This window comes from Macaca thibetana, chromosome 7, assembly GCF_024542745.1.
Source record: "Macaca thibetana thibetana isolate TM-01 chromosome 7, ASM2454274v1, whole genome shotgun sequence".
Lineage (NCBI taxonomy): Eukaryota > Metazoa > Chordata > Mammalia > Primates > Cercopithecidae > Macaca > Macaca thibetana.
Genome location: NC_065584.1, coordinates 11,191,609 through 11,218,239, shown reverse-complemented (window position 1 = coordinate 11,218,239; position 26,631 = coordinate 11,191,609). Strand labels below are relative to the sequence as shown.

The 26,631-nt window shown below is 38.5% G+C and overlaps 1 protein-coding gene across 4 annotated transcripts in view; it reads right to left on the bottom strand.

The window, feature by feature from the left end:
- The window catches only part of ATG2B (autophagy related 2B), an 84,106-nt gene extending 57,568 nt beyond the window's left edge, over nt 1–26,538 (bottom strand). For all 4 annotated transcript variants that reach the window (XR_007727588.1, XM_050798997.1, XM_050798998.1 and 1 more), the window contains exons 1-6: nt 25,983–26,538; nt 9,637–9,799; nt 7,685–7,837; nt 7,105–7,207; nt 5,699–5,861; nt 4,148–4,327 (exon numbers count right to left, since the gene is read on the bottom strand). Coding sequence is in view for 3 of the 4 variants with exons in the window: in XM_050798997.1 (XP_050654954.1) it covers nt 4,148–4,327; nt 5,699–5,861; nt 7,105–7,207; nt 7,685–7,837; nt 9,637–9,799; nt 25,983–26,144 (924 nt within the window). In the remaining variant the exon portion in view is untranslated. The remainder of the gene's footprint in view (nt 1–4,147; nt 4,328–5,698; nt 5,862–7,104; nt 7,208–7,684; nt 7,838–9,636; nt 9,800–25,982) is intronic.
- Nucleotides 26,539–26,631: the final 93 nt, after the last annotated feature.

Here is a 26,631-nt window from a genome sequence, read left to right as displayed (position 1 = left end):
GTATATTGACATGTACTTAGTGGCTTCCTCTTCCATGTCCCCATAGCAATTTCCATACCCTTTACTGTATCTTCTACCAAGGTAGATTGTATTCCACTCATCTTTGCATCTGTCCCAAGAACTTGGACAGGTAAGTGGCTGGCATACGGTAGTCACTTGAACATCTACAACTAGGGAGATCAGTACATAAACAAATGAATAAATCCTGGTATCTTCTTAATTAAAACAACGTTTTATACAGATTATATAGAAAATTTGTTTTCAAGGTGTGAAAATAATGCTTGACAAATACATTTTTAGCTAAGTAAATGCAAATTTCCTGGTTCTCCATAAGACTGATCAATATGATTCCCTAAGACAAAAATACAGTTGTATTCATACAGTGTCTTTATACAGTGTCAAAGCTATGAGAAGGAGAACCCTCATATGCTGTTGGTGGGAATGTAAATTAGTACAACCACTATCGAGAACAGTATGAAGGTTCCTCAGAAAACTAAAAATATGTTTTTGTATGCTTTGTCAAAGATCAGTTAGTTGTACACATTTGGTTTTATTTCTGGGTTCTCTATTCTGTTCCATTGGACTAAGTGCCTATTTTAATACCAGCACCATGCTGTTTTGCTAACTACAGCCTTGTAGTATAATTTAAAGTCCAGTAATGTGATAACTCCAGATTTGTTCTTTTTGTTTAGTATTGTTTCGGCTGTGTGGGCTCTTCTCTGGTTCCATATGAATTTTAGGGTTGTTTTTTCTAGTTCTGTGAAAAATGACGGTATTTTGAATTACACTGAATACGTGGATTGTTGTGGGTAGTATGGTCATTTTCACAATATGCATTATTTCCATCCATGAGCATGGGATGTGTTTCCATTTGTTTGTGTCATCTATTCTTTCAGCAGTGTTTTGTAGTTTTCCTTGTAGAGAGATTTCAGCTCCTTGGTTAAGTATATGCCTAGGTATTTTATTTTATTTATTTATTTATTTTGCAGCTGTTGTAAAGGGGACTGAGTTCTTGATTTGATTCTTAGCTCGGTCATTGTTGCTGTATAGCACTGCCACTGATTCGTGTACATTGATTTTGTAACCTGGGAGTTTACTGAATTCATTGATCAGATCTAAGAGCCTTTTGGATGAATCTTCAGGGTTGTCTAGGTATATGATCGCAGCATCAGTGAACAGCTATAGTCAGACTTCCTCTTTTCCAATTTGGATGTCCTTTATTTCTTTCTCTTGCCTGACTGCTCTGGCTAGGACTTCCAGTACTGTGTTGAATAGAAGTGGTGAGAGTGGGCATCCTTGTCTTGTTTCAGTTCTCAGGGGGAACGCTTTCAACTTTTCCCCATTCAGTATGATGTTGGTTGTAGGTTTGTTATATATGTCTTTTATTACTTTGAGGTAAGTCCCTTCTATGCCTATTTTGTTGAGGGTTTTTATCATAGAGGGATGCTGAATTTCATCAAATGCAAAACAATAAATTGTTTAAAAGACCCCCTATTCAATAAATGATGCTGGGAAAACTGGCAAGCCACATGTAGAAGAATGAACCTGGATCCTCATCTCTCACCCTATACAAAAGTCAACTCAAGATGGACCAAAGATGTAAACCTAAGACTTGAAACCATAAAAATTCTAGAAGAAAACACTGGAAAAACTCTTCTGGACATTGGCTTAGACAAAAAATTCATGACTAAGACCCCAAAAATGAATGCAACAAAAACAAAAATAAATGGGACCTGATTAAATTAAAAAGCTTCTGCGCAGCAAAAGAAATAATCGGCAGACTACACAGACAACCTACAGAGTAGGAGAAAATATATGTAAACTATGTGTCCCGCAAAGGACTAATATCCAGAATCTACAAGGAGTTCAAACAAATCAGCAAGAAAAAATTATCCCATCCAAAAGCTGGCAAGGGACATGATTATATATTTCTCAAAGAAGATACTTGAACAGCCAACAACCATGAAAAAATGCTCAACATCACTAATCATCAGGAAAATGCAAATTAAAAACACAATGAGATACCACCTTACTCCTGCAAGAACGGCCATAATTAAAAAGTCAAAAAACAATAGATGTTGGGATGGATGTCATAAAAAAGGAACACTGTTACACTGCTGGTAGGAATGTAAACTAGTACAACTACTATGGAAAGCGGTATGGAAATACCTTAAAGAACTAAAAGTAGATCTACCATTCCAGCCAGCAATTCCACAGTGTGTGTGTGTGCGTTGTGTGCACGCGTATACACATATATACACATATATACACTATATATACACACCACGTACATATATACACAATATATATACACACCACGTACATATACACACCACATATATATATATACACACCACACACAAATATATGTGTACATATATGTATACACATACACACACACAGTGAAATACTACTCAGCCATAAAAAGAAACAAAATAATGTCTTTTGCAGCAACTTGGATGGAACTGGAGGCCATTATGATAAGTTAAGGAACTCAGGAATGGAAAATCAAACACCATATGTTCTCACTTACAAGTGGGAGCTAAGTTATGAGAATGCAAAAACATACAGAGGTATATAATTGACTGTGGGGACTCAGGAGGAGGGGAGTTTAGGAGAGAGGTGAGGGATAACAGACAACATATTGAGTATACTGTACACTACTCAGGTGACAAGTACACTAAAATCTCAGAATTTACCACTAAAGAACTCACCTATGTAACCAAAACCATCTGTATCCCAAAAACTATTGAAATTTTTGAAAAAAGAAAACAAAGGGACAACAACAACAAAAACTAAAAATAGAACTTCCATATGATTCAGCAATTCCACATCAGGTATATACCCGCAAGAAAGGAAAGCAATATACCAAAGAGATATCTGCACTGCCATGTTTACAGCACACTATTCACATAGTGTGATGTGTGTGAATATAGCCAAAATATGGACTCATCCTAAATATCCATCAACAGATGAATGCATAAAGAAAATGTGGTATATATGCTCAATGGAATATTATTTAGCCATAAAAAATAATGGCGTCCTGTCATTTGTAACCACATGAATGGAACTAGAAGCCATTACGTTAAGTGACGTAAGTCAAGCACAAAGAGACAACGCATATTCTCACTCATAGGCAGGAGCTAAAAAAAGGGGATCTCATGAATATTCAGAGTAGACTGATGGTTACCAGAGGCTGGGAACAGTGGGGAAATGAAGGGAAAAAGAATATAAATATACTGATTATCACTTAACTTACACTTAAAAATAGTAAAGGTTCCCGGTGAGGTGGTTCATGCCTATAATCCCAACACTTTGGGAAGCTGAGCAAGAAGGACTGCTTCAGCCCAGAAGTTCGAGATCAGCCTCGGCAACATAGCGAGACCCTGTCTCTACAAAAAACATAATACAAAATTTAGCCAGGCATGGTGGCATGTGCCTGTAGCCCCAGCCACTTGCGAGGCTGAGGTGGGAGGGTTGTTTGAGCCCAGGAGGCTGAGGCTGCAGTGAGCCAAGATCTTGTCACTACACTCCAGCCTGGGCAACAGAGGGAAACCCCATCTCAAAAAGAAAAAGTAGAGATGATATATAATATAGGTTTATTTTGTGTCAAAACTTTTTAAAGCTATGAGACAATGGGAAAAGTCTCTCTTTTCACAAATATTATACAACTATATAAAAATGGTCATTCTGTTCAAAATAGATGGGTAGATATTTTTACATATATATAATTTTAAAACATCTTCTACAGAATTCCTGCTCGCCAAATCTCTTTTCCTTTAAACTTAATTTTATGACAATAGAAAGAATTTTTTTAATAAATTCCTAGTCATCTGAACAAATGAAACTATGCCTAATACCAAAAAGAGAGGTTTCTCGGTTTCGAATTGTCGGAATAGGGGAGAGTGAGTGTAGAAGGCAGCTCTTTGTAACACCTGAGCTGCAACAGTAGGGCAAAGGCAGTCCTCACGTAAATTTTGTGACCTAGGATAGAAGCATCAACGGAGAGTAAAAATGCTAACTCAGTGACAGCGGTACACTAGAGACAGGATAATCTGCAGTGATCAATCAGTGAATCACTGCATAGAATAAAGAATACTTGTACTTTTATTTTGGTTTTACTATAGAAAGTGAAACAAACACTGACCTTAGCTCCAGGAAGTACTTCATTCTGTTTCAACGTGAGACTCAACTCCAACCTGCCAATCAACCCTCCAATCTGCACTGGGTCAGAGGGTGCTATCTCTGGTAAATTTCTAGTTAACTGTGGGTGTGGCTCATAAACAATTTTGGGGTTCCAGCTAGGTGACAGCTTTGGCTCAGTTTCCTATAATAAAGTGACAAAAATAATTATTTAAAATATATAAATAAAATGAAACGTAAAATACAAATGTCAACTTAAGAAGAATAAAACATTAGACATGTAAAACTGTATGATGTTACAATGGACAAACCAGTATCTTATAGCTAAAAGGAAACACAGTAATATGTTAGCAGTCCACTGGTAATAAAAGCAAATCATGAAAAAGGACTTCATGAAAAAAGGCACAGTATCTCTTCAAGTTACAGCAGTGAGAAAACCTAATGGGCACTGTATAATTACGAAAATCTGATTTGTAAAATAACATGAAAGGCAAATTATAGAGTGACTTATAAAAAGACTTTCCTCTCGGAAGGGATTTAACAGAGTTCCTTAATTATAAAGCTTTTTAAAGACATGATTTGTAGAATAAAGTTTCATCAATACAGTCACTATGTAAGGTAAATTTGAACACTGCTTAATTTCCAGTTTTTATTGAAAAAAAAAAATAGATGTTAATATAGGCTAAACATCTCTAAACCAAAAACTCAAAATCCAAAATGCTCCAAAATCCAAAAGTTTTTGCATGCCAACATGACACTACCACAAGGTCAGGAAAATACACCAGACCTCACATGATGAGTTGCAGTCAAATATTTGTTTCATGCACAAAATTATTGAAAATATTTTATAAAATTATCTTCAGGTTATGTGTATAAGGCATATATGAAACATAAATGGGTCACATGTGGTGGCTCATGCCTGTAATCCCAGCACTTTGGGAGGCCAAGGAAGGTGGTCAGGGGTTCGAGACCAGCCTGGCCAACGTGGCAAAACCCCGTCTCTACTAAAAATACAAAAATTAGCCGGGCATGGTAGCACGTGCCTGTAATCCCAGCTACTCAGGAGGCTGAGATAGAAGAATCCCTTGAACCCAGGAGGCGAAGGCTGCAGTGAGCCGAGATTGCGCCACTGCACACCAGCCTGGGCGACAGGAGACTCTCTCCAAACAAAAAAAAAACATAAATGAGTTTTGTATTTAGACTTGGGTCCCATCCCCAAGATATCTCATTATATCTATAAAAATATTCAAAAATCTGAAACACAGTTCCAGCATTTTGAATAAGGGATACTCAACTTCAACACCATTTCCCCCCAACATACAGTACCCAACATTTCTCTTTCAGACTAATACACAGCACACTGGTAGGAATATAAATATTAGTATTTTCAAATCTCTGAAATTCATATTACCATTACTGAATATTTGCATTAAATCTCAAGACAGAGACTCATTCAGACATATTATATATCCTAGCAAAATTTAATAGCCCCCATTTAAACCTTTCAAAAAATCTTTGATTATGGTTTTAGGGTTTTTTGTTTTGTTTTTCTTACCACTGGTGCAGTTGAACACACTGGGGAAGATTTTGCTGATGCAGAAAACTCATCCCAGAAGAGAGACACTCCAGAGAGCTGAAGTAACTTGTGAGCAAAAGCAGTGGGTTGATGCACATTAATTCCTGAGGATTCATCAGCAGTTTCATCACAGTATACAGTTCTGAAATTTTTTTAAAAAAGCATTTACAAAGAGCTCCCAGAAAAACCTATTTACAATAAGAAACGCACATAGCTTTTTTAAGTTAAAGGGTTTTTTCAAGTGTTAGCACTTTTTAGAATATGCCTATAATGTGGGTCAGTCTCACCGTGCTTTACTACCGTAAATATTTTCATGAAGAGGTCTTAACTCCAAAATGGTAACTTTATGAGGCTTAAATTGAGAGAAAAAAACTAACTCCCTAAAGTTAGTTTTAAGGAAAACAATTCCTGTACTCCCCCACAAAACATCTCTTGGTAACAGTGTGACAGCATTTGGCTCCAAGTCACAAAAGACATTTCTTGAATTCCTACATGTGACTAATTTTTAGTTTAAACAAAACACATAATGTGGTTCTAAATGCATGAGATTTTAGATTTTTAAAAATCTACTATTTAAGGCAATGGACCCTAATTCCAAAGATCTGCTAACAACAACTGTTTTACGAATAGGTGTTTTGTGAAAGACAGAAACCATAACACAGCTGCTTAAAATGCAGTAGAGACCCCCAGTAGATCCATGTACGAAGTGTCTCTGGTGCTCATGCAGTGTACGCACTTCATCCTGCTCATTTCTGTTGGCAGTTCATACAGCATTAATACATGGGTGACCAGTTACTCCCTCAAATCAATGCTTAGGTGTATGTATGTAAATTAACTTTGCTTTACAGCTACGTATAAGGGCTTCAAGTGGGCATACACAAAAAACTAAAACCCATGTATTTATACTTTTTAAGTAAATATTGAGCATATTGACCTTAACATAATCCTTACAGGATCCTCAAAATAGTGGCCTTAGCCTTTCTCACTAAAGCAGCACTTAGATTAAGCACAGCAAAACAAAAATGTCTTTCATGTTAATGAAATATGGCTAAATATTGCATTGTTAATATGAAAAAACTGAAACTTTCCCACAGGAATGCCTTAAATTTAGTGGCACTCAAATGCTTATTATTCTGATTTGCTATTAACTAAAACAGAATAACTTGCTTTAAATTCAACATGGTATTAGACATAATTATACCACAACTGGCACTTTCAAGTTTTCAATAATGGAATTAGAATTAAAACACAACTTGAAGAGCAGCACTATACTCTGAAATTATGCAATATTTTCATATCATTACCTCTAATCTCCAAAACCTCCCTGAAAATGTAATGTAAGAGTTACAATAGGGTCATTTATTTTCAGACATAAGAATTCTTACCTTTCTATTCGAATTTCAAGTGCAGTTCCAGTTTTGGAATTTTCTGGCACATGTTCAATTCTCAAAACAGTATCTATAAAAGTGACTTTTACTCTTCTTAGTACTAAAGTAAACAAGTAATTGTCAACATAAGAGACCACATATATACTAAATAAAAACCTCCAAATAAATAAATAAATACAAGTTTGATAAGAACTTTTGTTTACAAAATAAAGAAGCTGAATTTCTTTCCATTAAAATCCTTAAATCCTGAGTTTTATGATAAATATTTTGCCTTACTGAGCATTTAACCATGTTACATCTCAACAGATGCTTGGGACAATGACTAACACTATTTGTTGTATTCTAATCCATTCACTATGCAAGCGTAATAAATGGAGAAACTAAGGTACAAAAGAAAAAAAAACCACACAATTAAATGGAATATTTAAAATACCTCCATTCTAAAGTTCTGAAGTGGGAACAGTCATTCTTTTAAAAATCCATTCCAATGGATTTGCCTTATTCAAAGCTTATTACACGAAGGCACGAAACTACCAAATCAAATCTAAATTTTTTAAAATTCTCCGTAACACCAAACCTGTTTCAATGGTTTCAGCAAACTTTTCAAGTCCTTCAAAAGGCTGGGATCCTTCTCCTTGTTCATCTGTTAGTTTCTGGCTAAGACATTCTTTTGCCAATTGCATACTGCTGGTCATAAAACTTGACCAATACATAGGCTCAGAACCAGTTGCTGTGGAAAATATAAATTAATCCTAAATAATTTCTCAGAGTTATAACAATACCAGTTCTTAAAATAACACATTTCAAATAGATAAATTCTTAATCCTTTAAGAGATTTTTAACATCATGGTATTACCCAGGTAAACAATATTCTAGAAAGTACTCTTGAGATTTAAATATCACCTTATAATAACCAAGAAGAAAAAAAAATCACAGAAAAAAGTCCAGAGAATGTGCTCTCATAACATGTTATATTTTACCAAATATCAATTCATGTATTCATTCAACAAATACTTAATGGGTATTCTACAGATGCATGGAACTGTTCTAAATATTATAAGCAGGGGTTGACAAACTTTTTCTGTAAAGGGTCAGACAGTAAATATTTTCTATTTTGTGGACCACATGGTCTATATCACAACTTCTTAACTCTCATATCAGAGCACAAAACAGCCATTAAAGTAAATAAACAAATAAGCATGGCTGTGTTCCAATAAAACTTTATTAACAAAAACAGATGACAGGATCAATTTGGCCTACAGGTTACCGTTTGCTAACCCTGCTGTAGAAAGTAGAAAAAATAATAGTAAATTCTGCCCTCAGAGAACCTGCTGTATAAAGAAATAAGATACAATTAATAGACAACTATTGAATGTCAACAGAAAACATTATGAAAGCTAAAAGAAGAGATTAATTCTTTAGTTAATTCTTCCCTTCTAGCTGAGAAAATTAACAGGAAATGTGGCAGAAGTAGCAGATGATACAGGCTTTGGAAATTAGTATAAATGTAGATAAAATAAAAGAGCATCCTTGGAGGAGGAAGCGTATGAGATGTGAAAAATCATTTCCAGATCTTCCCTCATGAGAAAATTCTCCCCACACCTCCCTACATTATTCAAAGCAAAGTGACAGAGATCGCAAGAATTATTGCCTTCCAAAATGGAATTTAAAAGACTTTCTAATGGAATGTTTTAAAGAGAAAAATATTTGAAAGTTTGCCTTCCCATAGAAAAATATTATATCCACTAATCATGGCTAAAAGATAGAATACTCTTGTAAATTAAATGTCAGATTACTAAAGATGATTTCCATGCATGCAATATCAGTTTTCAAAATACAGAATTTCACTTTAACTCTACTAAATATAATTTAAACTTTCATGTTTTGGGCAGCACTTGGGATTATAATTCTATCATTGCATACCAACATATCTGTCACCTAGATTGTCAATTCTATCTAATTCTATCATGTTTTTCTATATTTATAAGTAGCTATTCTGCTATAAAGAAGAGCATTCCTTCTCCCTGTCCACCTTACATACTTATTTATCTGTATCAGTATCGTCCTAGAGATTTTTTTATTTCATGTGTTACAAACCATTACTGTCATCATTCTTTGTAATACTCAAATTTCCCCAAATTTGGCCAATGGAAGCCCCTTGACAACCAATCCTGTGTCCCTTTAACATTTCTCAATCAATCTTTGAACATTCTTCCTTGCTTTCTGGCACAATAATTTTGAATCTTTAAAACCCAAGTCTCATTTTAGATAACTGGTAACAAATAATTAAATAAACCAAATAATCTGTATACTAACGTTTCTGTGAATAATCAGGGAAAGAAACAACTCTAAATGTGTAAACATGTACATTATACAAAGAGCCAAGTCAATGTATTATCAATGGAAAATTTCACAAATACAAAGCAAAATAATAAATTAAATACTAAATTTAATGTAATCAGGCTACTTTCCCAGTCTCTGAAGAATAAAAATAGAAACACACAAAACAGAAACATACAACACACCAACCTGGGCGAGGTCTAGGCCGGAAGACCATTTCTAATCCTCTCACTTCTAGTGCACAATTATCCTGCAGCAAAGAGCCCCATGGAACTGACAGGGAAATTGACTGAATGAATCCTTCAGTGACTTCTAAGGGTGCATCTGCTGACTCCAAGATCTCATTGAGACACTAAGGAGAAAAAAACAGGTTCATTTTGAATCACAAGAACAAGAACACAAAGTTGTGAACTTATTCAAAGGCGTCAAATATGCCCCCATATGTGTTAGGCACTAGGTATAAAGAAAGCAGAGACTTCCACAAGTACAGGTAATGAAAGCAAAAATGGACAAGTGGGATCACACCAAGTTAAAAAGCGTCCGCACAGCAAAGGACACAATTAACAAAGTGAAGGGACAACCTGCAGAATGGCAGAAAATATTTGCAAACTCTGTATCTGACATGAGATTACTAATCAGAATATATAAGGAGCTCAAACAACTCTACAGGAAAAAAAATCTAATAATCCTACTAAGAAATGGGCAAACTATTTGAATAGACATTCCTCAAAAGAAGTCTACATGCCATTTGTAGACATACAAATGGCAAACAGGAATGTGAAAAGGTGTTTATTGATCATCAGAGAAACACAAATCGAAACTACAATGAGGGCCGGGCACGGTGGCTCAAGCCTGTAATCCCAGCACTTTGGGAGGCCCAGGCGGGCGGATCACGAGGTCAGGAGATCGAGACCATCCTGGCTAACACGGTGAAACCCCGTCTCTACTAAAAAATACAAAAAAACTAGCCGGGCGAGGTGGCGGGCGCCTGTAGTCCCAGCTACTCGGGAGGCTGAGGCAGGAGAATGGCGTAAACCCGGGAGGCAGAGCTTGCAGTGAGCCGAGATCCGGCCACTGCACTCCAGCCTGGGCGACAGAGCGAGACTCCATCTCAAAAAAAACTACAATGAGATATCATCTCACCCCAGTTAAAATGGCTTCTATCCAAAAGACAGGCAATAACAAATACTAGAGAGAATGTGGAGCAAAGGCAACCCTCATACACTGTTGGTGGAATTGTAAATTATTACAACCACTATGGAGAACAATTTGGAGGTTCCTCAAAAAAACTAAACATAGAACTACTATATGATTCGGCAATCCCACTGCTAGGTATAGCCCCCAAAAAAGGAAATCAGCTTATTGAAGAGATATCCACACTCCCATGTTTATTGCAGCAATATTCACAATAGCCAAGATTTGGAAGCAACCTAAGTGTCCATTAACAGATTAACAGATAAAGAAAATGTGGTACATACACACAATGGAGTACAATTCAGCCATAAAAATGAATGAGATTCTGTCATTTGCAACAACCTGAATGGAACTAGAGGTCATTATGTTATATGAAATAAGCCAGGCACAGAAAAACAAACTTTGCATGTTCTCACTTACCTATGGAAGCTAAAAATTAAAACAATTGAACTCACAGCAATAGAGAGTAGAAGGACGGTTACCAGAGGCTGGGAAGGGTAGCAGGGTGGGGGGATGGTTAATGGGTACAAAAATATAGTTAAAATGAATAAGCCCAAGGGCCAGGCATGGTGGCTCACACTTATAATCCAGCACTTTGGGAGGCCGAGGCGGGCGGATCACCTGAGGTCAGGAGTTCGAGACCAGCCTGGCCAACATGGTGCAACCTCATCTCTACTAAAATTACAAAAATTAGACAGGCATGGTAGGACGTGCCTGTAATTCCAGGCACTTGGGAGGCTGAAACAGAAGAATCACTTGGACCCAGGAGGCGGAGGCTACAGTGAGCAGACATCACACCACTGCACTCCAGCCTGGGTGACAGGCGACTCCATCTCAAAAAAAAAAAAAAAAAAAGAAAACAAAAATGAATGACTGAATGAATAAGATCTAGTAATTAATAGCACAACAAGGTGGCTACAGTCTATAATTTATTGTACATTTTTAAATAACTAAAAGAGCACAATTGAATTATATGTAATGCAAAGGATAAATGCTTGAGGTGAGGCATACCCCTTTTACCCTGATGTAATTATTGTATGCCTGTGTCAAAATATCTCATGTACCCCATTTATATATACACCTACTATGTACCCACAAAAATTAAAAGTTAAAAATTAAAAAGAAAGCAGAGACCAAGATAAAGATGATCCCGATCCTCACTAAGCTTACAAGATAGTATACTATGAAAGAGACAAGTAATTAAAGTGTGATGATTACATACAGAGGAAATACACTGTGCTATTTGAACACATAATAGAACCTAACCTGCAGATTCAAGGCAGCCCACCTGAAGGAGTGCTATTTTAAGCTGGGACCAGAGGACTAGAAGGAGTTAATCAGGCAAAATGGTCCAGGCAAAAACAAAGCATGTGGAAGGATTCAAAGAAAGCAGAAGTCAAGGAAATACACGCACATATATTTGATACACCACAGTATTTGAAAAAGAAAAGTTGCTTTAGGCTTTAGTGTGTCAGGGCGAAGACCCTGAGACAAGACTATGTAGATAAGGAAGAGTAGGATCCAAAGAGCCTTGTAATGCATGTTAAAGAGTCTGAAATTTATCTCAAGGGTGATGTGAAGCCATTGAAGGGCTTTAAGCAAGGATGCCATGATTAGATTAAAACTTTGAGTGGGCCTCTTCAGCTGCCATGTACAGCATGAAGTGAAGATGCCAGCAGGAAGGTTGTTATGAGTAATAGAAGCTAGAGAGGTTGTTTTGGCACAGATAGCAACACTGAGGACAGTCAGAAGTGGATAAATTTTTGTAACATATTTAGGAAGCAGAATAATTAATTGGCATCATGAGGGATAAAGGAAAGGAAGAATTATGAATGACACTTAGGAGGCTGGCTTGGGCAATTGCTTAGACAGAGGTGTCATTTACTGAGATACAGAAACACAGGGAAGCAGGTTAGAGGGAAGATGAGAAGTTCAGTTCCAAAGTACACATTTAAGAAGACATCTAGGTACAGGTGCTAAGGACGAAGCTGGAGCTTCCTCCAGCTAGAGCTCAGGAGAGCCATCCGGGCTGGAGATACAAATTAACATTACAAACACACAGGATGGGTCAGGTATGGTGGCTCAAGCCTTTAACTCCAACACTGGGAAGCTGAGGTGGGAGGATCTTGAGCTGAGCAGTTTGAGACCAGCCTGGGCAACACGTCAAAACCCTGTCTCTACAAGAAATACAAAAATTAACTAGGCATAGTGGTGCATGCCTGTAATCCCAGTTACTCGAGAAGCCAAGGTGGGAGGAATGCTTAAGCCCAGGAGGCAGAGGTTATAGTGAGCCAAGACTGTGCCCCTACACTCCAGCCTGAGCAACTTAGTAAGACCCTGTCTCAAAAAAATAATAAAATAATAAACAAATGAGTAACTGAAGCCACAGCATGAGGAGAGAAATGTTTGGGAACTTTTATAGAGTAAAATGAGAGGAGGCTTAAGACAGAACTCATAGACACCAATATTTAAGAAAAGGGTTTTGAAAGAGGAGCATGCAGAAGAAACTAGAAAAAAGCAGAGAGGTAGAAGGAAAATTGAAAGAGGTTCATGTCCCAGAAAATCGTGGAAAAACAACATGACAGAGAAAAGTGGTCAAGCTCAACAAAAGCTAACAAGAAGTCAAAGATTTTTAAATGCCTACTAGACTCAAGTGATATTTAAAGTACTGGTGATCCCATTAAAACCAATTTCAGTGGCATCGTGGGGCAAACCAGACTATAACAGGAGACAGACAGAATGAACGTAAATGCAATTTTTTAAAGACAACTTACTTTTCAAATTAAAATAACAAATATTTATTAAATGCCAGCTTATATGTAAAGTGCTTCCTGCATGGTATATTGCATAGGGTAGTATTACAATTCTTTGTCGTATTACACCCTAGTGTTGAATAGTGAGACTTGGATCAGCTTGTTTTATTTTTGGAGATTACTACTTTAAAAGGCTTTCTTCATGCTGACATTTGTTTAATCCTAAAGACTCTCCCAGTAGTACATGGGCATGGATGGTTTTAAGGTATAAACATCCAGACATATTCTTTCCTAAAACCGACTGAGCAGACTACAGACAGTGGTGGCATTACGCTGGGTCTCCTGTCCCACACTTCCTTGTACAATCTTCCTTCTCCCACTTAGCCAAAAAAGCCGTATATTTCTCCCTTCAGAAATTCTCCCTTATGTACTGTCTAAGGTATAAAAACCTCCAGACAGGGCCAGCAGTACATTTTCTATCTTTTCCCATCTTATACTTTTTTTTGGCATGACACTCAGAAATTCAAAGAACTAAGTGATGTTGCTCCTGCAAAATCTCTCAGTTCTCATCTACTGATTTATAACATTGGTATTTCTCAAGCTTCTATCTATTTTTTAAATTTAGAATAAAATGTATGCTGACCCCTACTGAATTCCAGCTCTAAGTATATTCACCTACGGATGCACTAACAAATTAGGGAGGAGGGGATCACAACCAACCTCTATCATTAAGAAATGTATTTCCAATCAAAGTTTTTATGTTTGCTGGGTACAGTGGCTCATGCCAGTAGTCCCAGCAATTTGGGAGACTGAGGCAGGAGGATGGCTTGAATCCAGGAATTTGAGATCATCCTGGGCAACATGGTAAAACTCTGTCTCTACAAAAAATACAAAAATTGGCCGGGCGTGGTGGCTCAAGCCTGTAATCTCAGCACTTTGGGAGGCTGAGGCAGGCGGATTGCCTGAGGTCAGGAGTTTGAGACCAGCCTGGCCAACATGGTGAAACCCTGTCTCTACTAAAAATACAAAAATTAGCGGACATGGTGGCCCATGCCTATAATCCCAGCTATTAGAGAGGCTGAGGCAGGAGAATCACTTGAACCCAGGAAGCGGAGGTTGCAGTGAGCTGAAATTGCATCACTGCACTCCAGCCTGGGCAGCAGAGCAAGATTCCATCTAAAACAAACAAACAAACAAAAAATACAAAAATACAAAAACTAGATGGCATGGTAGCCCATGCCTGTAGTCCCAGCTCCTTGGCAGGCTAAGGTGGGGATAATCGCTCGATCCCAGGAGCTCAAGGCTGCAGTGAGCTGTGATCACCCACTGCACCCAAGCCTGGGTGAGAGAGCAAGACTTTGTCTCAAAAAAAATAAAGGGGTAATTATCAAAATGCATAAATTTATACTGTTTTGATCTTAATTATCAAAATGCATAAATTTATACCGTTTTGATCAACTATACACTTAACAATAATTGCAATTACAACACAATCCAGAAGAAAAGTAACACTTAAAGCTCCATGATTTTCTGAAGGAAATAAAGTTATGCATCACAGAAGGACATTTGGTCAACAGCAGACCATATGTAGGATAGTGGTCCTGTAAGATTATAATGGAGCTGAAAAATTCCTATCACCTAGTGACATCGTAGCCATCATAAGGCGATATAGCAAAACACATTACTCACATGTCTGTGGTGATGCTAGTGTAAATAAACCTCTTGCTCTGCCAGTCTAGCACAAAGTTACATACAGTACGTAATACTTGAGAGTGATAATAAACAACCATGCTACTGGCTTATGTATTTAATACCTATACTATACTATTTAATCATTATTTTAGAATATACTCCTACTTAAAAAAAAAATGTTAACTGTAAAACAGCCTCAGGCAGGTCCTTCAGGAGGTACCCAGAAAAAAGCATTGTTATCACAGGAGAGGACAGCTCTATGCATGTTACCATCCCTGAAGACCTTCCAGTGGAACAAGATGTGGAGGTAGAAGGCGGTGACATTGATGATCCTGACCCTGTGTAGGCCTAGGCTAATGTGTGTGTTTGTGTCTTAGTTTTTGACAAAAAAGTTTAAAAAGTAAAAAAAAAAAAAAATTAAAAATAGAAAAGAAAATGCTCATAGCATAGGAATATAAAGAAAAAATATTTTTGCATAGCTGTACAATGTGTGTTTAAGCTAAATGTTATTACAAAAGAAACAAAAAGTTTAAAACATTTTTAAAGTTTATAGTTACTGTAACCTCAGGTTAACTTATTATTGAAAAAGAAAGATGCCTTTATTAATATAGTCTAGCCGAAGCATACAGTATTTATAAAGTCTACAGTAGTGGAGAGTGATGGCCTAGGCCTTCACATTCACTCACTGACTCACTCAGAGGAATTTCTAGTCCTGCAAACTCCATTTATGGTAAGTGCTCCAAACAGCCATATCAACTTTTATCTTTTTAAAATTTTTTTATTTTATGCCATATTCGTACATACCTTTTCTATGTTTACATACACACATACCATTGTGTCACAGTTGCCTACAGTATTCAGTAACATGCTGTGCAGGTTTATAGCCCAGGAGCAACAGGCTGTACTGCATAGCCTATATATACAGTAGGCTATACCACTGGGTTTAGGCAAGTACACTCTATGATGTTCACACAACAAAACTGCCTAATAACCCGTTTCTCAGAACATATCCCTGTCGTTAAGCAACACATTACTGTTACTGATAAAATGAATATAGTAAGCCCTAGAGCAACCCCTAAGAAACAATTTAAAAATACATTCTGGGCCGGGCATGGTGGCTCACACCTGTAATCCTAGCACTTTTAGAGGCAGAGGCGAGCAGACTGCCTGAGCTCAGGAGTTCAAGACCAGCCTGGGCAGCATGGTGAAACCCTGTCTCTACTAAAAACCCAAAAAATTAGCCAGGCATGGTGGGCCTGTAGTCTCAGCTACTCGGGAGGCTGAGGTACAAGAATCGCTGGAACCCGGGAGGCTGAGGTTGCAGTGAGCCAAGACTGTGCCACTGCATTCCAGCCAGGGAGACACAGCGAGACTTTGTCTCAAAAAAATTATACATATATATATAATCATTAAAGGAATTAAAATGTTACACTAGAAAATATTTGCTTAATGCAAAAGAAAGCCTAATGGCAACAGAAAAAAATTTAATATAAACAATTCCAATTTATATATGTTTTTATTGTAGAGAAATAACAGCATGATCAATAAAAGACAAGCATAAACTGTATCAATTACAATGTAATCTTGCAAAGAAAGTAAAATGGACATAGGAGTTCAATGGAAAAAGATACAACGTTAAATTTCCAACTTTAACGAAGAGATTGTTCAAGCATTTTTAATGGATAATGTGTATGATTTTTAAATCCCACTGGATGAAAAAAGTTATATTTTAATATCAATATTTAAACAGAAGTTATTCTTTACAACTATTTAAAATTATAATTTAAAAAGTAAGTCAGTTTTAAACGTACAAGGAATATGAAGTTTTTTTTTTTAATTTCAGAGATAATTGAGCAAACATGTTTAAAGACCACTCCTTCATTTATTTTTTCCAACTTTTAAGTTCAGGGATACATGTGTAGTACATCCAGGTTTGTTACATAGGTAAATGCATCCCATGGTGGTTTGCTGCACAGATCATCCCATCACCTAGGTATTAAGCCCAGAATCCATTAGCTATTCTTCCTGATGCTCTCCCTCCTCTCACTCCTCACCCTCTGACAGGCCACAGTGGGTGCTGTTCCCACCATGTGTCCATGTGTTCTCATCATTCAGCTTCCACTTGAGAACATGCAGTATTTGGTTTTCTGTTCCTGCATCAGTTTGCCAAGGATAATGGCTTCCAGCTCCATCCATGTGCCTGCAAAGGACGTGATCTCATTCCTTTTTATGGCTGCATAGTAGTCCATTGTGTATATGTACACTTTTTTTATCCAGTCTATCACTGATGGGCATTTGGGTGGATTCCATGTCTTTGTTATTGTGAATAGTGCAGCAATGAACATAAGCGTGCATATCTCTTTATAACAGAACAATTTATATTCCTTTGGGCATATACCCAGTAATGAGATTGCTAGGTCAAATGGTATTTCTGCCTCTAGGGCTTTGAGGAATCGCCACACTGTCTTCCACAATGGTTAAACTAATTTACGCTCCCATCAACAGTGTAAAAGCATTCCTTTTTCTCCACAATCTCACCAGCACATGTGTTTTGTTTTTGTTGTTTACTTTTTAATAATAGCCATTTTGACTGGTGAGAGATGGTATCTCATTGTGGTTTTGATTTGCATTTCTCTAATGATAGTGATGTCGAGCTTTTTTCATGTTTGTTGGTCACATGTATGTTGTCTTTTGAGAAGTGTCTGTTCATGTCCTTTGCCCACTTTTTAAATGGGGTTGTTTTTTTCTTGTAAATTTGTGTAAGTTCCCTGTAGATGTTGAATTTTAGACCTTTGTCAGATGGATAGCTTGCAAAAATGTTTTCCCATTCTGTAGGCCGTCTGTTCATTCCGATGATAGTTTCTTTTCCTGTGCAGAAGCTCTTTAGTTTAATTAGATAACCATTTCTCAATTTTTGCTTTTGTTGCAATTGCTTTTGGCAACTTCATTGCGAAATCTTTGCCCATGCCTATGTCCTGAATGGTACTGCCTAGATTTTCTTTTAGGGTTTTTATAGTTTGGGGTTTTATAATTAAGTCTTTAATTCATCTTGAGCTGATTTTTGCTTATGGTGTAAGGAAGGGGTCCAGTTTCAATTTTCTGCATATGGCTAGCCAGTTCTCCCAGCACCATCAGGGAATCCTTTCCCCATTGCTTGTTTTTGTCAGGTGTGTCAAAGATCAGATGGTTGGAGGTGTGAGAAGCCCACTCCTTTAAAATAGCATATGTTAAGGTTACTAGCTAGCTAGCTGGGTGGCTTTGAACAAATCCTTAATCTCCAAGTCTCAATTTCCTCCTCCATAAAATAGAAATAGTAACTCCACAGAGTTACTGTGACCATTAATGAGGTAATACATGTAAAACTACCAACATATTAATAGTTCCTGGTACTAAGCAAACACTTTGCAAATGTGGGCCATCGTTCTCTTTCACAGTACCTACCTAGTACAATGATGAGCTCTGTAAAGGAACTCAAGGTGTGCTTGACAATATGAAGAAAAGCAAACATTAAATTATATGTTTCTTTTTAATACGTAGTTCCATAGATTAAGTAGGCAAAGAATACATCTTTATTAGTTTAAACCAAGGCATCAGAATTCAAATCGAGATAAGACAGAGCATAAAAATGTGCATGAGCTGGCCGGATGCGGTGGCTCATGCCTGTAATCCCAGCACTTTGGGAGGCCAAGGCAGGTGGATCACAATGTCAGGAGATCGGCCGGGCGCGGTGGCTCAAGCCTGTAATCCCAGCACTTTGGGAGGCCGAGACGGGCGGATCACGAGGTCAGGAGATAGAGACCATCCTGACTAACACGGTGAAACCCCGTCTCTACTAAAAAATACAAAAAACTAGCCAGGTGTGGTGATGGGCGCCTGTAGTCCCAGCTACTCGGGAGGCTGAGGCAGGAGAATGGCGTAAACCCGGGAGGCGGAGCTTGCAGTGAGCTGAGATCCGGCCACTGCACTCCAGCCTGGGCGACAGAGCCAGACTCCGTCTCAAAAAAAAAAAAAAAAAAAAAAAAAAAAACAATGTCAGGAGATCGAGACCATCCTGGCTAATATGGTGAAATCCTATCTCTACTAAAAATACAAAAAAAATAGCCAGGCGTGGTGGCAGGTTCCTGTAGTCCCAGCTATTCGGGAGGCTGAGGCAGGAGAATGGCGTAAACCCGGGAGACGGAGCTTACAGTGACCAGAGATCATACCACTGCACTCCAGCTTGGGCGACAGAGCAAGACTCTGTCTCAAAAAAAAAAAAAGTGCATTAACTAATTTAGATTAACATTTAAATAGCACCTACTACATACAGGACACCAGAGTGTACTATTTTATACCTACATTTATACCTGCATTAAATCCTCACAATAACCCTCCGAATTAGGTATTTTTGTGCCTACCTTACAAATATAGCAATTGAGGATCAGAAAAACTAAGTAATTTGCAAAAGGTCTTCAATTAATCACTGCAGAAACACAACAAGAAAAAGAGGAATGTATTTTCACAATGGAAGATTTTGCAGGAGGCTAAGCAAAATCATGTGTTAACATATCCTAATTTTTTTTTACTGTAGTACTTACTGGTTTGGGGCTGGCTCATAAAACAAGCTTTTAAAACACAATGGAAAAACTCTCCATTCCTTTAGTGCAAGTGCTTTTAAAAATGCAGTCAAGGACCACATGTATCAGAATCTCCTAGGATGTTTATTAAAAATGCAGATTCTTGAATTTCTAGAGCCAAAATCTGTATGGAAGGAGCCAGAAGCCTGAATGTCAGCAAATTCCCAGGTGAACCCAGTGCTGTTATGTCTGAGAAGCTCAAGTTTCTGAATCTGGGGCAGTGTGGTGCACAAAAAAAAAAAAAGATATAGAAGTCAGAAAGACAGGTTTCAAATCTTGCTGCACTGTTTAATACTAAGCTTGAGTAAGTTATTTAACCTCACAGTGAATGGATAGTACCCAATTTAGAGTAAGATAATGTATGTAAAAGCACCCACACAGTACAGTATATAGAGATGGAAAGTATTTAATAAATGATTACTATTATCTTCAAAAGTAAACTAAAACCCCTACCTTGCTCCATGTTTCCCCTAGCCATCAACCCCATTTTTTCTGCTCAAACTGCAAACTACAAGTGACTTTCTAACCCTCAGCTCCTCTGAAACTGCTCGTAACCACCATTAAAATGACAAATGCAATAAATAATATTCAGTCCTCGTCTTTCTTGAATTCTCATCTCTACCTAGTTCCTAGGACCACTCCCCCTTTTTGAAATTCTAACTTCCCTTGACTTCTGTAACACTTCACCATCTCGGTCTTTTTTCTGATCCTCTACAACTTAACATGTTGGAGTTCATCTAAGTTTCATCTTCAGCCTTTTTTGTTTCTCAAGCTAATCTACTTACTACCCATGCACTTTGTGCAGTTCCATCTCTTCCCACTGTGTTATTCGCTATTGATACTCTGGTAACTCCCATATCTTCACAACTGCAATCTTCCTATACTTCCCAGTGCCTCCTGAGCCTCTCTACCTGGATCTAAGGTCCCCACATTCTAAAGCCCCCACATTCTAAAGTCCCCTCAAAAATCAATATAGTAAAACTTATTCTCTATCCAATCTCAATCTTCCCCTCCCACTCCCAACTCCAGACAGTGGAGAAAACCTGCTCCTTCTCTAGAATTTCCTATTTCACAGCAACTAGGTACCACAAGTTACGGACATCAAGGTTCTTCCCTCTACTTGGGTTTTTCAGATTTTTTCAAAGTTTGTTTTTTTTTTTTTTTTTAAAGAATGTCTGACACGTTCCATTAAAAAAAATGGCCCATCATAAAATACTTAAAAAGGTAAGTAGAACTGCTTGCTTCATGTATTAAGTATTTCCAGAACTAAAAGTTTGAAACTTTTGTACCATATGTTATCTCCGGAAGAGATGGGATTAAGCTCTATTACTTCATACCTCATATATTTCTTTACTGTTTGAATTTTTTGTAATGAGCATATATTAATTTTATAGTTAAAAATGAACAATTAAAAACCTAACAGTGTTTTAAAGCATATGTAGGCAATGACTTAGCCTTTGTAAAGTGGAGAGCTGTCAACCTTAGATAACCATGTAAGAAACGGGACTTGATGGAACTCTTCTCAGTAAACACCAAGTTTTCTGTCCCAATTTTGTGGCAGAGAAGTTGAAATAAACTTAAACCTCTAAATACAGAAAGGTTTATTATAGCAGTGAAGAGTAATATTAAAGAGGCCTGGTACGGTGGCTCATGCCTATAATTCCAGCAACTGCGGGGGCTGAGGTGGGAGGATCCCTTGAGCCCAGGAGGTCAAGATCAGCCTGGGCAACATAGTGAAATCTCATCTCTACAAAAATTAAAAGAAATTAACTGGCTGTGGTGGTGTACACCAGTAGTCCCCACCTACTCAGGAGGCTGGACTGGAGGATCACTTGAACCCATGAGTTTGAGGCTGCAGTGAGCTGATCACACCACTGTACTCCAGCCTGGGTAACAGAGACTGTCTCTAAAAAAACAAAAGGAAAAAAAGAAAAAAACTGGTAAATGTTAACAGTTTTGGAGAGTCAACAGTTTCAGAATTTACACTGTACCACTAAGCTACAAAATAATTTCCCTAAGTATAAGATGTTTAAATAGGTAATATTTATGTCCAGTCTTATAACCACTTAGGCAAAATCCCATGTATCTTGTAGCATAAGGTACCCTGAAATTCAGTCATTCTGTGAAAATCCAAGGCTACTATAATATATGAGTAGTAAAAATTCTCAACCTACTTGGCTCAAGCAACATTTTCCACACCAGTCCTATGAAGTGTTTTTTTTTTTTTAGTCACTACTATACTACAAGAAAATAACTCTTAAAGTGGAGCCACCTGAACCACTCAGCAAATAAATGTCCCACTATAGAGTTCTTTAGAGCTTTTTATTTTTCTGTCTAAGGGCATTTTGCTTTCAATTATCATCAATGAGTTTCACGCATATAAACAGAAAAAGTGAAGGCAACATTCTAGTCTCCAGGTGGTCTTTGACAAATAATCAGTAATCAATGTTTCTTGAACTGAAGATGATTTTATTAAACACCAAGAGAATATAAGCAGCAATCGAAACATTATTAAACTGAAGTTAAAAGGCCTCAGTGGCCGGGCAAGGTGGCTCATGTCTGTAATTCCAGCACTTTGGGAGGCTGACGTGGGCAGACTGCTTGAGTCCACGAGTTCGAGACCAGCCTGGGCAACATGGCGAAACCCCGTCTCTACAAAAAATACAAAAATTAGCCAGGTGTGGTGGCAAGCACCCGTAGTCCCAGCTACTGCAGGGAGGGGAGGAGAGGTAGGGGGATCACTTGAGCCAAGGAGGTTGAGGCTGCAGTGAGCCTAGATCATGCCACTGCACTCCAGTCTGGGTGACAGAGTGAGAGCCTGTCTCAAAAATAAAATAAAATAAAAGGCCTCAGTGTAATAAATTGTTAATGTCTATCTTCTTGAGCTCGTGTAAGAAAAGGGTCTTTGTTTAGTTCACTGCTATATCCCCCAGCCCCTCACAGTGGCACATGCTAAGAGCTCAATAAATGTATTGAATCGATTAATGAAAGAAATTCCATTTAAAAAACAAAAATAAAGGCACAGTCATAAAGAGTTAAAAAGGAATGAGTCATTAAATCCAACTTCCTACCCAAATAGAATTTCCTCCTTTCAACATTTTGCCATTTCAACCACTTCTAGGGACAAGGAGTTTATGAAATCTTTAGACAGACTATTCCATCTTAGACAGACTATTCCAATGATAGAACAATCCCAAACCCCTTGCCTCTATTCCTCCCTCCACTTCATGCCACGTTTAAGGTAGTAATCTCCAAAACTGGATGTATATATCCTAAAGTATTATCAGATGATTCATAAGGATATGAGAAGAAAATGAGACATTCTACATTTTCCAAATTTAGATTAAAAAGTTGTACTCGTATTTAATATACAAATGGGCACTGGCACCTTCCTTCAGGCCATATATCAAACTGGTACAAAGAGAAGACTAGTAGTTCCACAACAGAGAAGGATTAAGAGTGGTGCCCTCAGCTGGATGTTCCTTCCACTTCTGCACACCGAAACATTTCCGCATACATTCTACAGAATAAAAACAGATCTTTAAACAGTAGAATCTCTGTAAAGAGACAGTGAATGGCAATTACTTTCTGGTTTCCTGGTCTCTCCTATGGCCAAGTGTGTAAGGGTTGGATTTAAAGATAAGCATTTTCCTTTTACACAGAGAAGAATTCTCCACTGACTGTTTATGAATTTATGACAAGGACTATCAGTGGTACATGCTCCCTAGCAGATATTTTCCAAAAAACAAAACACACTTAATCTGTCTTTTCAAAATAAAGATAGCACTTTAATAATGAGTAAGAAAGCAACCACTTTTCAAAGACTACTTGTACTATGAGGAGAGCATTTGAAAAACTGTATTTGGAAATGTTTCCATTGTTCCATAATTTTGTTGCTGAAAACGATGTCTATTAAAAACATTGCTTATTTTTTAAGTCATTATCTATATAGTTTACAAAATGTTTAAAGACATGTAAAGACTATTCCAACCAATCTAAGTCTTCTGAACAAAGAGCTTGAAAAATTGAATTTTAAACCTGTGTGTATATATGCAATGTCAATTAGTCATAGTAACAGAAAAACTGATTGAGATCAGGAATTAAAGGAATGTCATTGCCAAGTTCAACACAATTCTTTGCATAATTGATCATTTAGAATTGAAACATTAGGCGTAGAGCAATTCTTCAATTAGGATCAGTTTTTCCATTAGGATCGATGAATCTCTGAAGGTACCTTTTTTCCAGTCATGAAAGTCATTAAAATCAAGTATCTGGCTGGGTCCTGTGGCTCATGCCTGTAATCTAAGCACTTGGGAGGCAGAGGTGGGAGGACCACTTGAAACCAGGAGTTCAAGACCAGCCTTGGCAACAAAGCAAGAGAATCCTCTACCAAAAAAAAAAAAAAAAAAAAAAAAAAAAAAAAAATCAAGTGTCAAAATAAACTAAATTTGGAATCAGAACTCTGAATAGCTGTATCTAAGTGTTACACCAAGATTTATCCTAACCATCAACACAGCATATGAAAATAAAAAATCAGCAACCGGAAATGTTTACAGGATGCTTTAACATTATTTTAGTTTACAAAACCCACCCATCAAGAACAAAACATAATCCTCAGATTAAGTTTAGTCAAAAATCATTTTGCCAATGCTTCTGAACTCAAACTATAAAATTCAAATATCACTACCTCTGACTTCCCATAAGGACTAAATAAAACCTCACAAATGAAAGTGCCTACTACAATGCCTGACATAAATACATACTCAATAAACATTAACTGCCTTTCTTTTGATCTTAGGCCATGTGATGTAATACTTGCTAGATGTGCGACGGGGCAAATTGCTTAACTCCATCTGTAAAATGGAAATATTAATGCCCACCTTATAGGGCTAAAGTCATCAAAGAATAATGCATATAAAGTCCTTCGACCCACAAAAGGCATTAATAAATCTTGAACCCTCTTTTTTCAAGATAATCTATTCATAACCGTATAAAAAGTATAGAATCATGGGTCGTTGAATTCAAAAATAAACATCAGAATCCCTATCTTTTTAAAGAATTACAGCATTACAATACCATAATACGACACAGAGATGAAGTGTATGCTCCATTAGTGTTGACTGAACTCAGGTGAATTGCTAAGTCCATTACCATTTGGCTAATTGTAGCGGACCGGAGAGTCTCTCCAAGGGTAGGACTCTCACCTCCTGGTGAGGGACTGGGTCTTACTGCTCTCAAACCAGGGCTCTTTCCACTATCTTGCGTACTCTCCCTAGTTTAAGTCATGTACATACTGATAAAATTATATACTGATTTATAGTCTCTAGCACAAATTCACTTAAGGGTCATAATAAGGTATTTCCATCATTTAAGATTTTCTGTGGCTAAGGAAGTATGGGTTGGGCAAAGGGTAGAAGCCACTCTATTCCTGTCAAACCCACAAGTGAATATACTTTAAGTAAAATATTATGCATTGAACACACAAATGCAGGTACAACTGTATGTGGTGAGTTGAAATTCAGATGAAGCACCTGTATACCAATGAGTGAACTCACAGCCTCTAGATGACAAGTAGAAGACAGGTTTTAAAATGTCTGAAAATTGCAGCTTCAGCGCTTTTGCAACACCTGCTTTTACGATCTGTCACGTGAAGCAAAGAGGCATAACTCAACAGCACTACTAGGGCCACACGACCATTCACAGGCTGGGTACACAAACCTATCTTGTAAACATATAATCAAGCAAAAGCAGGCAAACCGGCACAGGAGGCCTTCACCTAACTTTCTTCCAGATGGCAAACGCTGCACGATGACAAACAAGGCAAACATGGTGTGCAAGTGGCCAACCCAAAACCAATAACTAGGGATTCTGACATCCAGAGGTCCTCTTCATCCTTAATCGTTCCAGAATGTCATCGCACAAGGCAGGGTTTGTTTGCCACAAAACCCTGCGGCCCCTCACATCCCAAGGGACAATTCTGGTCACCTCCTCCCACGGACCTATTGAGCCTGCTTCACAGACCCCCCGAAGCACTGACTCAATTATTCCCATAGTGTAGATTCCATTACATCTGTTAAGTTTCCGGAACACGTGATTCAGGAGAGCAAACTTGTTAAACAGATTAAACAACACTCTAACACATTTCTCTGAGCCGTGCCACACTCGGGTCCAAACAATTCCCAAGGAGGGAATGACTGTCACCAATCTTGGATGGCACCGGTTCAAAGCGCCCTAAAGAGGGGAGCGAGCCCCGCCCGGCTGGCTGCCCGGCAGCTCTTACCCATTTGTCCAAGGGGACCTGGGCGAGGGACCCGGTGCCTTGGTACAAGTCCAGGCTGAGCTGCTCCAGGCTCAGCTTCTCCTGCAGAAAGTGGCCCAGGTACCTCTGCAGGAGGTACCGGCAGGCCCGCTTCTTGATAGACTCCGAAAACGGCCAAGGCATGGTGACTGCTGGCAGCTGGGCTGACTGCGGCTGCGGGTGGCGCTGGCTCCGGCCTCAGGGTAGCGACTCCGGCTCCAGGCCGCGGCGGGGCCTAAGCCTGGGGCGGCCCCTTCATCGCTGTTTGGCGCCGGGAGTTCCTCAGGGAGACCCCATCGCCGGCGCCGCGCCGCTCGCGCTGGGCCTGGCGGAGGCAAGACGCAGAGGGGTCCTCCTGGCCCCAGGCCAGGGGACTTCCGAGGGAGATCCCAACCGGCTCAGAGAAAGTGCAAGAGAGCGCGAGGGGAGGCGGCAGAGGCTGAAGCAGACACCTCCACTGCCGCCGCGCGACGAATTTGTTGTCATCCGCGAGGCGCGTTCCCGGCTGTAGGGACGCTTCCGGCGCGTTCGCGAGACCCAGACTCCCGGCGCGCCGTCGGGCGCTGGCGGAAGTGACACCACACAGGGGGCCGCGGAAGGCGGGCAGAAGGGCGGGAGCTGGAGCAGTTCC